Source organism: Lepidochelys kempii, chromosome 12 (assembly GCF_965140285.1).
Source record: "Lepidochelys kempii isolate rLepKem1 chromosome 12, rLepKem1.hap1, whole genome shotgun sequence".
Lineage (NCBI taxonomy): Eukaryota > Metazoa > Chordata > Testudines > Cheloniidae > Lepidochelys > Lepidochelys kempii.
The window spans coordinates 7,335,274-7,352,008 of record NC_136391.1 but is presented as its reverse complement, the minus strand read 5'-3'; the positions used below and the strand labels follow the sequence as shown (position 1 = coordinate 7,352,008).

Here is a 16,735-nt window from a genome sequence, read left to right as displayed (position 1 = left end):
ACCCATTAAGGGACACAGACATCCCACACTCAAGCTTTCCTACAGACTCCCACCCTTCCCAGGCTCCCTTCCTGTTACCTGAGCGCCTCGTTGTAAATCTCCGCCACACTGACAGTGATAGTGTAGCCCCAGTCAGACGCTTTCCTCTGCACCTCGGAGAAGAGCAGCTGAAGAGCTCGCTGGTTGATTCCTGGGTTTTCAGGAGTTCCCTGATGATCGCGAAAAAAATCTCACATGTGACATCAATGGAGAGAAAGGTGTGACAGAGTGACTGACACAAGACTCACCACTGAGCCCATACGGTGTGCAGTTGTGAGGACACCGGTAGGATATTACACCACGACAAAGCTTGGAACAGGCATCCATGATTCACTGTGGAATCACCAAGATCCACCTCCCACGCTCATGGAAGAGAAGGGGAACAGCCAGAAGGTTGCAAAACAACCAGGTTCCAACCTTCTTCTTCAGACTGTTCTGCTGTTGGCATTGTGAGGTTTGTTACCAACTTGGAAGATGCATAGTCAGGGCTGCTGTGCATGGTTAATCAGGGAACATCATTCTTGGTCATGGTGACAAAGGGGGAATTTACACACATTTACCCATGACCATATCCGTTACATACAGTGATCTAGGGATCAATCTACCCTCACCCTTCCTCAAGAAATGATGACACTGAGCTGTAGAATACAGGAAGCAAAGCAAGAAGACACACTGAAAGGGAAGATGGAGGGAGATAGAGAGAGAAAAGGCGAGAAGGGGAAATTTACCTCCATTGTATATGTCTTGCCTGCACCTGTCTGTCCATAGGCAAATATACAGACATTGTAGCCATCAATACAGGATGTGATCAGGGCCTGAACTTCCTGGAATACCTGCCAATGGGAAAGAAATAAAAATGAGCAATATCTGACACCCCAGCATAACCACTCCCCCTGCTGCAGCCTCTCATACAGATTACACTTGGGATTGACTGGCTGTGCTGGAACCTCTCGTTTCTACATTAATTTATTGCATACCATTGGGTGACGGAAAAGCATATACATTTATACCGGCAGGAGCAGAGATACAGCTCTTAAGTCTACTCGAGTTCTCCTCTGCCGGCTTATTGCTCCTTTGGAGGAAAGAGTTGCTTTACCTTCTCTTCTCCATCCTTCCCCTACAAAATCAGGGACCTGTGCGTGATCTGCGACCTTATGAAATAATTATGTGTACACTCATGTTGACCCACACCTTTCTCTTGAGGTGGAAGTCCATGCTAATGTACTTACATCTTGCTGTGTTGCCTGCGGCGAGAAAACCTTGTCCAGTTCAAAAGACACCTGCTTCCCCTTGTGCATCAGGTGCAAGATAGCGTCGTCGTCAGGGTCAAAGGTCACTGAGTTGGCTGCTTCAGGCCCTTCCCCATCTTCTTTAGTTATTGGCCGGACTCGGCCAAACACACGGATATTTCCTTTACAAGACAAAAATACAGACTAAAACACAGAGACAAGCTCTCGATCAACCTTCCCACCGATTATCTCTTATCAAAGGGCATCAGACAGCGAAGGTGCTTAACACCATCCACTTCACCGCTCGCATTCTCTTCTGCAACTCCAGATCCCAAAGGTGGAGACTTAGAGTAACATGCTCCAAGACCACCAGCCGGATCATGCAGACTTCCCACAGGACAGAGGTTTTGCTAGTGCCCCGCACAGAATATGTGACGCATGCATGGGTGGAGTCACAAGACACTGTTGTCTGCAGCAGGCCACGAATCATGTCCCTGGTAGAACACAGTGAAACCACGGTGATCTGGAGACAGACCACAATAGGTTACTGTGCGACAGAAATGCTGAAGCTTTTGTTATTGCCCTTATGGGTAGGGCCCCCCAGAACCAACGATCCCAGCCTCACGCCTGAACAAATGTCTAACTTCAGTCCAGTCACAAAGCTTGAAGTGGGAAGTCTCTGCCCTACAGCTGCATTAATGTCACCCACCGAAAAGATCTGCCCTACATCGCTGTCTAAATAATATCTCTCACACACACACCTTTCAGCCGCACCAGTTCGTTGTGACATTTTTTCCGGAGTTGCAGCTCCCGGCGGTATTTCCTGAGTAGCTCTCGATTTGTGCTGTTCACCTCCTCAATGGCTTGTCCAATCTGAAGAGGAGGAGACACGAATTATGAGAGGGGAAAAAACTGAAGTATGGCGAACCCCCACCACAGCATGCTACCCACACATACACCCACACACCCCCCCTCTTTCACACACACACACTTCTCTTTCACAGTGCAGGAACCAGAAAAGGAATCTAACAAGGGAAACATGGGGGATGTTCCCGTGGCAGAGAATCAAAGAGCATCTGTCTCCTTCATGCTCACTGTGCAAACCTAATTGTGGCAGAATCAAAGCGACAGTGTTAGGTCCTTCTCTTCCGCAGAGCAAGGATTCTCCTGCCATACTCACCTCTGCCTTGGCATTCCGCAGAGCTTCCTGCAGTAGCAGGGGGAAGTCTCGGACCTGCCGTTTCAGGCTGTTGTAATCATTGGTAAGGGTTCGGAGTGCTGGCTGTAGTGTGAGAAGGTTTGTCCGGACCCCTGCAAACAAACATAAGACAATTGATAATCCTCACATTCAGATCCCACCTTGAAGGTGATAAAGCCCTTCTCTTGTTTGGAGCCTTCACTTGGAAGTGTAGGTCAGAACTCAAACTACCAACAGAGCAGATGGCAGAGATGTGGGGAGGATTCACTAATGCTGCTGGGCATTTCTAAATCCAAGTGTGGCTTTCCTCTCGTCACTCCAAAGGAAGTCCTGGTGCAAATGAGAATGTGTAGCATCACCTGGAAAGCTACATTCCCCAGTACCTGTACCACCCACCCTCGTCAGGTTGTTTTGGGACTTGCTTCCCCTGTTCCTCACCTGCCAGGTTCTCATGCACAGCTTTCATTTCTACTTGAGCTCGTGCAAATGCCTCTTCAATGGCCCGGTTCTTGTCATCTTCCATGTTCTGCATCTCCTCCAGCATCTGTCCATGTGTCTGCTCCAGTTCAGACTCATACATCATAATCTAGGAAGGGACCCAAACCGGAGTTATTCATCTGTGACAAAAACCAGCATCACAAAGGCCAAGCCCAGCAGGACTGACTCACTCACCCACCCACCCAATATTTCATGCCAACTCTTATCAGAGTTTGCTAAAATTCTTTTACTTGTACCATGGGGCTAGGTGAGTAAGTCAGAAACAGTCAATCAAAAAGGGCCATTGAACAAGGAGTAATGTGACCAGTGGAACTTCTTCAAGTTGTTCCCATATACGTTCCCTGTGTGACCCAGGGACCTGAGCTCTGAGGTTGGATGCAGTTTGCTATGTTCCTTTGTAGCTGTTTTTCTCTCCTTTTCCACCCACGCATTGTATATTTTCCCCTTCTCTATGCAGTACTGATTACCTGGGCTCTGAGCTGGGCTGCAGTCTTCTGAGACTTCTGTAGTTGCTGTTCCATCTCCTTTAGCACCTGTCTCTGCATCCCCACTTGCTCCTGCAAGTACTGATTCCGTGACTGGGTCTCACAGAGAGCCTGCTTTGTCTTGGATGACTCCACTTCCACCGTTTTGATGATATACTACAAAAAAATTCCCAACACAAGCACTTGAGAAACTCCCCACTATCAGGCCTGGGACAGACACGGCCTTGGCCGAATCAAAGGCATTCCCCACTGAATTTCCAAGGAAGTTTATCCATAAGGACCAGATGAAACCGGCAAGTCCTTTGGAGCTCAGTGCAGGTCTGCATAACCACCATTACGGATTTACCATAACTTTAAACAGGTAGTGGCATCTTTAGCGCACAAAGCTGGGACTCTTATTTATATGACAGATTTCACCTACCCTAAGCACTTTGTACGCTGCCAGGATTCTGTATAAGCTACAGACAAACAACAAACAGTATTCAAACCGCCTGCAAGCTCCTCCTAGATTCTCTGAGTCAAGGGCTAGCCCATTTTATACCCCTTTTGACATCAAGGGGTTAATAGGGGAGAAAGCCTGGCAGAGTTTGGCCCTTTCTCTCTAAGCAAAATGTAAAGGCGTGCCTTCTGCGTGGATTTATAACAGCAAATGGGCAGAATGATCAGTAGGAATCGCCCTGCATAAATGATTTGTTCCATCTCACCTTTATCTGCTGGGGTTGGGCTTTCAAGCTAGCTATAGTCTCCTGACTGTCCCGCAGCCTCCTGCTGAGTCGCTCCTCCTCCTCAGCCTTCTCTGCAAGGGAGTCCTTCAAGCGCAGCTCTACCTCTGCCAGGCGATTGGTCTTCTGCTGCACTTCCAAGTCCAGCTCCGACAGCCTCCCTTTTGCCTCCTCCACCTCCAGCTGCAGCTGGGCCACCCTTTCTTGCAGCCTCGCGTTCTCCTGCAAACCAGGTTGGGAGAGGGGGGAGAGGAAGCCAAGTTTCATGTGATCGGCAGGCAGCAAGCACATGGTACATAATGAACAGCTCTGTCTGCACTCCCCACCCTCGGGACTTCGCTACCTGGATGTGTTCGCAGTCAATGCATTTCACATGCTGCTTCTTCAGCTTCTGCAGCTCCGCCTCACATGACTTCATGTCTTGCTTTAGGTGCTCGTTCTCTGCAATGAGCAGATCCCTGTGCTTTTCCAAGTCAGTGCCACCCTGAAAAGGGCAGAAGAGGAGACAGAGTGTTTTTTAACCCAATATTTTACTTTCAGTCAGTGGGTCAAATTCTGCGCTCTCCCTACACCCATGCAATGCATTTGACTTCAGTGGAGTTGCACCAATAAAAGAAAGAACAGGATTTGGCACAGTATCTTTAATAATAATTAAGGATTCTACATTTTTCACGCACTATACACATGTGAAGAAAAGGAGGACTTGTGGCACGTTAGAGACTAACAATGCTCAAATAAATTGGTTAGTCTCTAAGGTGCCACAAGTCCTCCTTTTCTTTTGGCGAATACAGACTAACACGGCTGCTACTCTGAAACCTGTACACATATGGTACTCCTGAAATGCAGCCATCTCTGGGGTGAAGGGCAGAATGCAGCCACTGAATACCACAATAATAGTGGCATGGGAAATTTTGTCCAAGGACACCAGCAGCAAACTCCTGCTATGGAGAAGAGTGCCAGGGCCTCTGTTTTAAGGCTGCATTGGACAAACTTCCATGTAACTTAATGGACTTCAATTTATCTACCTTAGGTTGGCCCAAATCCATCTGGGTCAAACCTATGGTTCTGGGAGTATTTCATTCATCACCCTTAGGCTTCTAAACAATCCCCATCTGCACTGAGATTTCTTTCTTTTCTCTCCCTGTTTTACTGTCTCATATGTAAAATACTAAGGACCAACAACAACCAACAACTTCAACCAAGAATGTAACCATTTCCTTAGGGGAAAAACACATGTAATACAGATATAAAAAACAGATAAGTTTCCAAGGGCTCACCAACTCAGAATGGAGTCTGTTCACTTCCTGAGCTTGATCCAGGAGTTTCCCCTTCAGACTTTCAACCTGTCAACACAGGCACAAGTTGACTAGGCTGGTCCCCTTTTTATTTTGACCACAAACACCTCCTCCCGACACACACCAGCTCAAATTACACACAGCTTCACTTGAAGCTGCAATGCTCCGGCACAAAAATAAGGGGCTTTAAGGCCCAGAGGGAAAAATCATGAATTTCCTACAAGCCACACAGAGCCAGACCGATAGACTGGGTAGTTACGAGTTGCGGAACCCCCCACCCCAGAGAAAGCAATGTCCAAGACTACCAAGCTGGCCCTGAGAAGACAACGAACCATACCAGCAATCCCCAAATTACATGGGGTGCTATTCATCAAACAAGCAACGCACTCTCTTTATTTCTGCTAACATGACTGTAGAATACCATGTAGGCAGCTTTTCTGGAGAGAACTGGGTACATAGCAGCCCTGGCTAACTGTGAGCTGCCACTGAAAACATCAACAGAAAGTGGGAACATAAAAAGATTCAAGCTGGAAAGGAAATAGACTTATTTGGTCCCTTACTCCACACCTGCGATCAGCGCAGATACCTGGCAGTATCTTCTCCAATCCAGTTTTAGTTCCAAATAATGGGCCCCCCACCACTGCCCTGGAGCAAATCATTCCTCAGAGTGAGACCACACTGTTAGGACTATTTCCTGATATTCAGCAAAAGTTTTCTTTGCTCAGTTTCATCCCATTTCCTCTGATAATTGCTTGCACATTTGAGAGCTACCCACACCAAATACTCATTTTTTTGCCTCAATGCACGTTTGAGGATTAAAAATAAAAAAAGATTTTTTTTTCAGGTAACCTCCTCTACCACATGAGCATTTTGACAGCTTGTCCTCCATTCTTTCACCAACTCTTGGGAGAAACTTTAATGGATAAAAAATGTTGTTTCTTATTGGAGAAATCTTCCACCCCAACTGTGCTCAGAGATCAAATCGTCCCCTCCTTGCCAGGGGTCTTTGCTTTCCTCTATCATAAAAACGACCATACTGAGTCAGATCAAAGGTCCATCTATCCCAGTGTCCTGTCTTCCAACAGTGGCCAATGCCAGGTGCCCCAGAGGGAATGAACAGAACAGGGAATCATCAAGTGATCCATCCCCTGTCTCCCATTCCCAGGTTCTGGCACTTTTTGCTTTTTCTTCTAGGAAGATGTCTATTACTTTTTTTTTCTTGCAGTGGCTTTTAAATTCCTTTTATATGGTGAGGTTCGTGAAGGAGAATCCTCCTAAACAGACGTCAAAGAATATTTTTTTCCATGTACAGCACACCGTTCTCCTTCCATGTGTGTAAGGGATATCCGCTCCAGGGATACAGTAGATCGAAGTCTGTAAGCTGTGCTTAATTTGTCCCAGGGCTTGCTAGGACTGAGCCCCAGCACCTGGCAGCTTGGCAGTCCATAGCCCCGGCACCTCTGGGCTTGCTGCATCCGTTACGAATGTAAAAATAAATCACTCGAGCTGTGGCAACTCTTTCATTACAGATTAAGCCCTGGCTGGACGTTACTAGTATACCCATCTTCATACCGATGAACAAGAGAAGTGAGGGATTTTGGCAAAACGTACGGGATTTCTGCAGAGCTCTCACTTAGTTCTCTGCTCTACCTGGTCCTATTCTTCTATCAGTGTCAGACAAGGAAATCCACTGGAAAAAATGACTAACCTGAACCGCTGCAGTGCAGTCTCAGAGACGTCACACCAGCTACACCGCAGGAGTCCATTATTTTGACTTTACAGCGCCCCCATTGTGTGCTGTGGCTTCACTAAAGACAAAATACAGCGTCCTCGCCCCCAAAGCACTTACACGGTATGGTCTCAATCCTGCAATGAGAGCCACACAGGCAGACCCCTGCACCTGTGCTGAGCCCCATTGACTCCAGAGGGGCTTCACACAGGTACAGTGGTCTGTCTGCCTGAAGCAACCTGCAGGACAATAGGCTAAATTTGACCAGAACAGGGTGATAAACGGTAAGGGGGACTTTTGCAGACGATTACACCACGCACATCATGTTTACCCTCAGGACAGCTGCAAGTGTCCAAATTTCAATATTTAAGAGACTGTCTGATGGGCAGCCTTTCTGTTCAACATTTAATGCTTCCTGTTGCCAGCCAAGAGAGCTGGGCTCTGTCTCATGGTCAGGGCTCTCAATCTCACAGGATGGCAGGAGTGGGAGGGTTATGGCAGCAGTGCAGACACACAGATGGAACCTGAGTTACTCTAAGGTAGCGAGGGGATGCCTGACAAACTCCCAGAGGATTAGGATAAAGCCAGGACAAAACCTGTGTTTCAACAGCATCGGCCAGACCAAAAGGTGAGCTAAACCCTCTGACGCTGGCAAAGCAGGTGCCAGCTCATGCCAGGCCTCCATGTCTCAACTGAGCACTGACAAATACTTAGCTGGAATGAGGGTATGTCCACACTACAAGATTATATTGACATAAGTTACACTGCCATAGCTCCACCACCATATTTACATCACTTCTGCATGTCCACACGACTCTCCTTGTGTGGGCAGTGCGCATCCCCACCAGGAGCGCTACGCCTCTTGTGGAGGCAGAGTTATTAAATTGGTGTCCTGGGTGAGTTACATCGGCGGGAGCAAAATTTTACAGTAGACTCTTACAGAGTTAGGTGGACATAAGCTGCCTAACTCTGTAACGTAGAGCAGGGCTCAGACTGGCTCACCTCTGTGTTCATAGAATCATAGAATCTCAGGGTTGGAAGGGACCTCTGGAGGTCATCTAGTCCAACCCCCTGCTCAAAGCAGGACCAATTCCCAGTTAAATCATCCCAGCCAGGGCTTTGTCAAGCCTGACCTTAAAAACTTCTAAGGAAGGAGATTCCACCACCTCCCTAGGTAATGCATTCCAGTGCTTCACCACCATCCTAGTGAAAAAGTTTTCCTAATATCCAACCTAAACCTCCCCCACTGCAACTTGAGACCATTACTCCTTGTTCTGTCATCTGCTACCACGGAGAACAGTCTAGAGCCATCCTCTTTGGAACCCCCTTTCAGGTAGTTGAAAGCAGCTATCAAATCCCCCCTCATTCTTCTCTTCTGCAGACTAAACAATCCCAGTTCCCTCAGCCTCTCCTCATAAGTCATGTGTTCCAGTCCCCTAATCATTTTTGTTGCCCTCCACTGGACATTTTCCAATTTTTCCACATCCTTCTTGTAGTGTGGGGCCCAAAACTGGACATAGTACTCCAGATGAGGCCTCATCAATGTCGAATAGAGGGGGGCGATCACATCCTTCGATCTGCTGGCAATGCCCCTAATTATACAGCCCAAAATGCCATTGGCCTTCTTGGCAACAAGGGCACACTGTTGACTCATATCCAGCTTCTCGTCCACTGTAACCCTAGGTCCTCTTCTGCAGAACTGCTGTGTAGCCATTCGGTCTCTAGTCTGTAGCGGTGCATGGGATTCTTCCGTCCTAAGTGCACTTGTCCTTGTTGAACCTCGTCAGATTTCTTTTGGCCCAATCCTCTAATTTGTTTAGGGCCCTCTGTATCCTATCCCTACCCTCCAGTGTGTCTATCTCTCCTCCCAGTTTAGTGTCATCTGCAAACTTGCTGAGGGTGCAATCCACTCCATCCTCCAGATCATTAATGAAGATATTGAACAAAACTAGCCCCAGGACCGACCCTTGGGGCACTCCACTTGATACCGGCTGCCAACTAGACATGGAGCCATTGATCACTACCCGTTGAGCCCGACAATCTAAACAGCTTTCTGTTCACCTTATAGTCCATTCATCCAGCCCATACTTCTTTAACTTGCTGGCAAGAATACTGTGGGAGACCGTGCCAAAAGCTTTGCTAAAGTCAAGGAATAACACGTCCACTGCTTTCCCCTCATCCACAGAGCCAGTTATCTCATCATAGAAGGCAATTAGATTAGTCAGGCATGACTTGCCCTTGGTGAATCCATGCTGACTGTTCCTGATCACTTTCCTCGCCTCGAAGTACTTCAGAATTGATTCCTTGAGGACCTGCTCCATGATTTTTCCAGGGACTGAGGTGAGGCTGACTGGCCTGTAGTTCCCAGGATCCTCCTTCTTCCCTTTTTTAAAGATGGGCACTACATTAGCCTTTTTCCAGTCATCTGGAACCTCCCCCGATCGCCATGAGTTTTCAAAGATAATGGCCAATGGCTCTGCAATCACATCCGCCAACTCCTTTAGCAGTCTCGGATGCAGCGCGTCTGGCCCCATGGACTTGTGCTCGTCCAGCTTTTCTAAATAATCCCGAACCACTTCTTTTTCCAAGGAGGGCGGGTCACCTCCTCCCCATGCTGTGCTGCCCAGTGCAGTAGTCTGGGAGCTGACCTTGTTCGTGAAGGAGGAGGTAAAAAAAGCATTGAGTACATTAGCTTTTTCCACATCCTCTGTCACTAGGTTGCCTCCCTCATTCAGTAAGGGGCCCACGCTTTCCTTGACTTTCTTCTTGTTGCTAACATACCTGAAGAAACCCTTCTTATTACTCTTAACATCTCTTGCTAGCTGCAACTTCAGGTGTGATTTGGCCTTCCTGATTTCACTCCTGCATGCCCGAGCAATATTTTTTTACTCTTCCCTGGTCATTTGTCCAAGCTTCCACTTCTTGTAAGCTTCTTTTTTGTGTTTAAGATCAGCAAGGATTTCACTGTTAAGCCAAGCTGGTCGCCTGCCATATTTACTATTCTTTCTACACATCGGGATGGTTTGTCCCTGTAACCTCAATAAGGATTCTTTAAAATACAGCCAGCTCTTCTGGACTCCTTTCCCCCTCATGTTATTCTCCCAGGGGATCCTGCCCATCAGTTCCCTGAGGTTGTCAAAGTCTGCTTTTCTGAAGTCCAGGGTCCGTATTCTGCTGCTCTCCTTTCTTCCTTTTGTCAGGATCCTGAACTCGACCATCTCATGGTCACTGCCTCCCAGGTTCCCATCCACTTTAGCTTCCCCTACTAATTCTTCCCAGTTTGTGAGCAGCAGATCAAGAAGAGCTCTGCCCCTAGTTGGTTCCTCCAGCACTTGCACCAGGAAATTGTCCCCTACACTTTCCAAAAACTTCCTGGATTGGCTGTGCACCGCTGTCTTGCTCTTCCAGCAGATATCTGGTGATTGAAGTCTCCCATGAGAACCAGGGCCTGTGATCTAGTAACTTCTGTGAGTTGCCCGAAGAAAGTCTCGTCCTCCTCATCCCCCTGGTCCGGTTGTCTATAGCAGACTCCCACCACGACATCACCCTTGTTGTTCACACTTCTAAACTTAATCCAGAGACACTCAGATTTTTCTGCAGTTTCATACTTGAGCTCTGAGCAGTCATACTGCTCCCTAACATACAATGCAACTCCCCCACCTTTTCTGCCCTGCCTGTCCTTCCTGAACAGTTTATATCCATCCATGACAGTACTCCAGTCATGTGAGTTATCCCACCAAGTCTCTGTTATTCCAATCACATCATAATTCCTTGACTGTGCCAGGACTTCCAGTTCTCCCTGCTTGTTTCCCAGGCTTCTTGCGTTTGTGTATAGACACCTGAGATAACTCGCTGATCGTCCCTCTTTCTCAAGTATGAGGCAGGAGCCCTCCCCTCTCACGCGCTCCTTCTCATGCTTCCTCCCGGTATCCCACATCCCCATTTACCTCAGGGCTTTGGTCTCCTTCCCCCAGTGAACCTAGTTTAAAGCCCTCCTCACTAGGTTAGCCAGCCTGAAGATGCTCTTCCCTCTCTTCATTAGGTGGAGCACATCTCTGCCTAGCACTCCTCCTTCTTGGAACACCATCCCATGGTCAAAGAATCCAAAGCCTTCTCTCCGACACCACCTGTATAGCCATTTGTTGACTTCCACGATTCAACAGTCTCTACCCGGGCCTTTTCCTTCCACAGGGAGGATGGACGAGAAGACCACTTGCGCCTCAAACTCCTTTATCCTTCTTCCCAGAGCCACGTAGTGTGCAGTGATCTGCTCAAGGTCATTCTTGGCAGTATCATTGGTGCCCATGTGGAGAAGCAGGAAGGGGTAGTGATCCGAAGGCTTGATGAGTCTCGGCAGTCTCTCCGTCACATCATGAATCCTAGCTCCTGGCAAGCAGCAGACTTCTTGGTTTTCCCAGTCGGGGCGGCAGATAGATGACTCAGTCCCCCTGAGGAGAGAGTCCCCAACCACCACCACCCACTTCCTCCTCTGGGGAGCGGTGGTCGTGGAACCCCCATCCCTACGACAGTGCATCTCATGCCTTCCAATTGGCGGAGTCTCCTTCTGTTCCCTTCCCTCAGATGTATCATCTAGTCCACTCTCCGCATTAGTACCTGATTAGTGTTAGTATTGTTAAAACAAGTATTCGAGTTCTAAAAATGGGCTTAGTGTCCAGACTTTATTGAAAGCCTGTAAACTGCTTTGTGCATTAATCTCCATTCTAACATCTGTACACCATATTGTAAGGTAATATTTGAGCATTTGCATTGTAAACCTCTGTAGCTGGGTCAGTCACCAGATTGGCAAGAGACATTAGTTAGTGTGTAATGCTGGCCTACAACACAAGGTGTCGTGTCCTGTCCCACAGAGAAGGCCCATCAACACTAGAAGAACTATTGTGGAACATCAAAGAAGATAAAAGACTTTGCTGATTGCTCCCCCCACCCCCACCCCCACCCCGCCAGCCCCGTGGAAGAGGAGACATGCAAGTGAATTCCTCCCATCAGCAAAAACAACGAGGAGTCCTTGTGGCACCTTAGTGACTAACCAATTTATCTGAACATAAGCTTTCGTGGGCTAGATGTTCATGCCCAAATAAATTTGTTAGTCACTAAGATGCCACAAGGACACCTCGTTGTTTTTGCTGACACAGACTAACATGGCTACCACTCTGAATCCTCCCATCAGGTGAGCTGGTAGCTCAAACATCCCTACAAAGGAGAAACTGTAACTCTATTCTGCTTAGACTCTAGAGGGCAAGATTTCTAGGCATAAGCATGCGGTCCCCCAGCTGCTTAACGTAGGCTAGCCCTAAGGTACATATAGAGCTTGCTTATTATACAAACTTCTATTACCTTTAGGAGTGTGTGTACATTTATCTGCTTTAAGCTTGTAAATAACTCTTTTGTTTCCTTTTCTTAGTTAATAAATCTTTAGATAGTTTGACAGGACTGGCTACAAGCTTTATCTTTAGTGCGAGATCTAAGGTGCAACTGACCTGGTATACATGACTGGTCCTTTGGGTCTGGGAGTAACCGGACTACTGTCTCAGAGTAGCAGCCGTGTTAGTCTGTATCCGCAAAAAGAACAGGAGTACTTGTGGCACCTTAGAGACTAACAAATTTATTTGAGCTACAGCTCACTTCAGTCTCTAAGGTGCCACAAGTACTCCTTTTCTTTTTGCGGACTACTGTTGTGAGTTTTGGTGTAGGGCACCATCTAGCACAAAAGCTAGCTTGCCTAGGTTGAGTAGCCAAGGGAACCATCTGTGACTCCATGGTTAGGCTGTTATGTTGCCTGAGAAGTTTACACTTAATAGGTGAAATCTAAGTATAGAACTCATTGCCAATTTGGTGTTTGTGACCTGCTTCTCAACAGTCTGCCCTGGGGTTGGTACCCACACTCTTGAGCCACTCCAGGACAGCTTGACAACCTTCCCCTCTCTCCCCTGCACCACACACACACACTTCAGACTTCTCCTAAGTTTACATTCTGGCTCTCAGACCCACCTCTTTGATTGGTGTAGAAGCAGGGTCTTTAGACACAAAGATCTGGTGGTGTGCACTTCTCCATATAAAGACCCCAATTCTATTTTCCCCCATCTTAGTGCTCAATGCAGAATGAAGACTGGGGTGGCCAAAAGTGGTCCCAAAGTAGCTGAAGAGTGCTCTGCCCCCTGGCTTTAGTCAGAGCTATCTCAAAAGGTCTCTAACAAATCTTTTGCTTCTCATGCCTCCCTATGAGAGCAGACAGAGCAACGTGCACTCAAACCACACCCCTTCCCTCTCCCTGGGATAACCGTTACCGACCCTGGACACATACCCTAAAACAGGAGCTAAGAGGTGGGTCTATGGAGCTTTTACATCCGCTTGGAAAGTCCCCTGTGCTGGGAGTGGATCCCTCCAGAGAACTGAACCCAAACAGTCTTTCCACGATGGAGTTACTATAAGTGGTCTGACTCCCTGTGACAATTAATACCAGTTTTTATTTTTTAGCTTATAATAAAGGATCTCAATTTTTTCCTAAAGAGTGAACCATTTCTTAACAGAAAAAGACTCTCATTAGTGCTTCCCCTCCACCTGTGATCATGGAACATCCCTGTGGCAGCCACAGCGGGCAAGTACAAGGGAAAGAAATGTTAGCAGACTATTCACATACTTCAGCTTCTTTTAATAGCATTTAACAGCTGGAAACAAAGAGAAGGAGCTATTACCATGTGACCACCCAGCTCTCTGCAGCCCCTCAGTGATCTGTGGACCACAATTTGGAACTGTTTCAGAGTAGCAGCCGTGTTAGTCTGTATTCGCAAAAAGAAAAGGAGTAAAATAAATTTGTTAGTCTCTAAGGTGCCACAAGTCCTCCTTTTCAGTTTGGAACTGCTGACTTAAAACAAATACATGTTTACATTATGCTACAATTAATTAAGCTCACTTTAAGTTACACCCATCTAATGAGGTGAAGTTAGAATGAGTACTTAAATACATGGTATTACCATATTCTGAGATTCATAGATATTTAGGTCAGAAGGGACCATTATGATCATCTAGTCTGACCTCCTGCACAACGCAGGCCACAGAATTTTACCCACCACTCCTGCGAAAAACCTCTCACCTATGTCTGAGCTACTGAAGTCCTCAAATCGTGGTTTAAAGACTTCAAGGAGCAGAGAATCCTCCAGCAAGTGACTCGTGCCCCGTGCTACAGAGGAAGGCGAAAAACCTCCAGAGCCTCTTCCAATCTGCCCTGGAGGAAAATTCCTTCCTGACCCCAAATATGGCGATCAGCTGAACCCTGAGCATATGGGCAAGATTCATCAGCCAGATACTACAGAGAATTCTTTCCTGGGTAACTCAGATCCCACCCCACACTTGCTGTTCCATTTAAAAAAGTACACTGAGAAGTCATACACTGCCTAACAATTACGCTTTTATAAAGACAAACTTCGACAAAACCGAAGACCAATAGAATTAGGAGTTTGTTTTTAAACAAGAGAGCCCCAGATACGGCAGCACTGCGCAAGTGCATGAGAACCAGGAAGTGAAGAAAAAAGTTAAAAAAGTTGCGACTGACTGAGCTGTTTTCATTGTCCAACCTGAGAGAAATGCAAAGAACAGATCTAATGGATTAAAAATCACTAAGAATAATTAATCTTTTAATATCCATACCTTAGATTTTAATCATTTTACTTCCCTTTAATATTGAAATTTTACACTATTTCAAAGCAACAACAACAGCATCTCTCTAAAAAGAGTCAAAACCTATGGACACTTACAATAGTTGGTCCTTACAGTGTGGACACAAAAAACAAGTAAAAAAAAATCAAAAGCAAGTCTGCATTACACATAGCCATCTATCCGGGAATGGATTTATACACTTCATACCATTCCAACGTCAGCCAGTCAGTCACCCAGGTCAGTCTTGAAATGTCTTTAGAATTAATAGTATTTGCAGACAAGCATTCACCTGTGATACAAATGCCACTCAGAATAAGTGATTATCAGTACATTTAACATCAGCGTTTGTTTAACCCTAAATTCATTAGCAGAAAACTCACAGTGTTAAATTAGAAAATACCAGCTCATCTCTCTTCCTCAGCTGAAGATGAAGACAACCACAGGAGACACTGATTCACTTCTCCTGCAGTGGAGACCCACCCCTTCCTGCAAAAATAGGTGGAGCCTGGTTGCTTGCCTGGTTAGACCTCACTGGTTGTATCTGCAGCCTGGCCACAATTGCTAGAAATGACACCCACTGGTTTTCTTAGCTAGGTCTGGCACGTAGGTGTGGCCTTTGTATCTCTTAGCCTTTAAACAGGTTTCAGAGTAGCAGCCGTGTTAGTCTGTATTTGCAAAAAGAAAAGGAGGACTTGTTTCCTTTTCCTAGTTAATAAATCTTTAGATAGTTTGACAGGACTGGCTTCAAGCTTTATCTTTAGTGCGAGATCTAAGGTGCAACTGACCTGGTATACATGACTGGTCCTTTGGGTCTGGGAGTAACCGGACTACTGTCTCAGAGTAGCAGCCATGTTAATCTGCTACTCTGGAGGACTTGTGGCACCTTAGAGACTAACAAATTTATTTGAGCATAAGCTTTCGTGAGCTACAGCATCCGATGAAGTGAGCTGTAGCTCACGAAAGCTTATGCTCAAATAAATTTGTTAGTCTCTAAGGTGCCACAAGTCCTCCTTTCTTTTAGCCTTTAAAGTCTCTTTAAAGAAATGGGACATGTTAATTTATCCTTCTCCTTTGTCCACATGCTAACTAGATGTTTTTCCCTAGCAGAGATTTGCCTCCTGTATACAATGTCACTCTCTCTCTCTCTCTCTGTCAGCTGGTATAGGGCCAGATTCTGCTTTAACTTATGCACACTGGTGTCATACAGAGTAACCCAACTGAACTCAATACAATTATTCGGTCATGTTTAGATCTGTGTAATTAAGAGCAGAATCAGACCATAGTTACATCTAGAGTTATAAACCAACCCCCCTTCCCACTGTAGTCCCACTTTCTCACAAATAAATGCTATTTTTTTTGTATGGGCGGTGGTTACCAGTGTTGCACAATCTTGCTACACTTTGACAAACAACCAGGTAATGACTTTAAAACATCTGTTGTTTTTTCTTAGAAACCAAAGAATGTCTTTGTACTTCATGCACCACCCTTTTCCCCACATCCACCCACCCACATACCTATTCTCTTATCAGTTTTCTCCTTCTCAGCTGGAAAACTGATTTTTAAATGTGTTTTTTACTTCCTGCCTTTTGAATGACACTAGAATTAACTTGCTTATTTCATACCACAAACCTATCGTGCTGGGCCCTTTGTACACTAGTATAATGGAGAATCACAGCATAGCTCTGAGAGTAGGTTTGCTAGGCAGCAATACTTGGTGCTTAACGAGCTCTTTTCATCAAAGGATTTATAAGCACTTCATGAGATTATTGAAATGCCACAAAACTGATTCAGAGGAAGATTAGACAGGGAACCTGAAGCATACAGCTGCTTAGTGACTTGTTCAAAATCAGAAAAAGCCAAAGGCAG

At 46.2% G+C, this 16,735-nt stretch overlaps 1 protein-coding gene across 13 annotated transcripts in view; it reads right to left on the bottom strand.

The window, feature by feature from the left end:
* KIFC3 (kinesin family member C3) overlaps nt 1–16,735 on the bottom strand; it is a 73,700-nt gene that overhangs the window by 11,207 nt on the left and 45,758 nt on the right. For 11 of the 13 annotated variants that reach the window (XM_073307382.1, XM_073307385.1, XM_073307393.2 and 8 more), the window contains 11 exons: nt 13,909–13,992; nt 5,449–5,514; nt 4,515–4,655; nt 4,154–4,393; nt 3,432–3,605; nt 2,905–3,052; nt 2,449–2,579; nt 2,030–2,141; nt 1,269–1,450; nt 768–872; nt 79–209 (listed from right to left, as the gene is read on the bottom strand). In XM_073307382.1, coding sequence (XP_073163483.1) covers nt 79–209; nt 768–872; nt 1,269–1,450; nt 2,030–2,141; nt 2,449–2,579; nt 2,905–3,052; nt 3,432–3,605; nt 4,154–4,393; nt 4,515–4,655; nt 5,449–5,514; nt 13,909–13,992 — 1,514 coding nt within the window. The remainder of the gene's footprint in view (nt 1–78; nt 210–767; nt 873–1,268; nt 1,451–2,029; nt 2,142–2,448; nt 2,580–2,904; nt 3,053–3,431; nt 3,606–4,153; nt 4,394–4,514; nt 4,656–5,448; nt 5,515–13,908; nt 13,993–16,735) is intronic. The other 2 variants (XM_073307384.1, XM_073307386.1) reach the window with 2 other exon arrangements.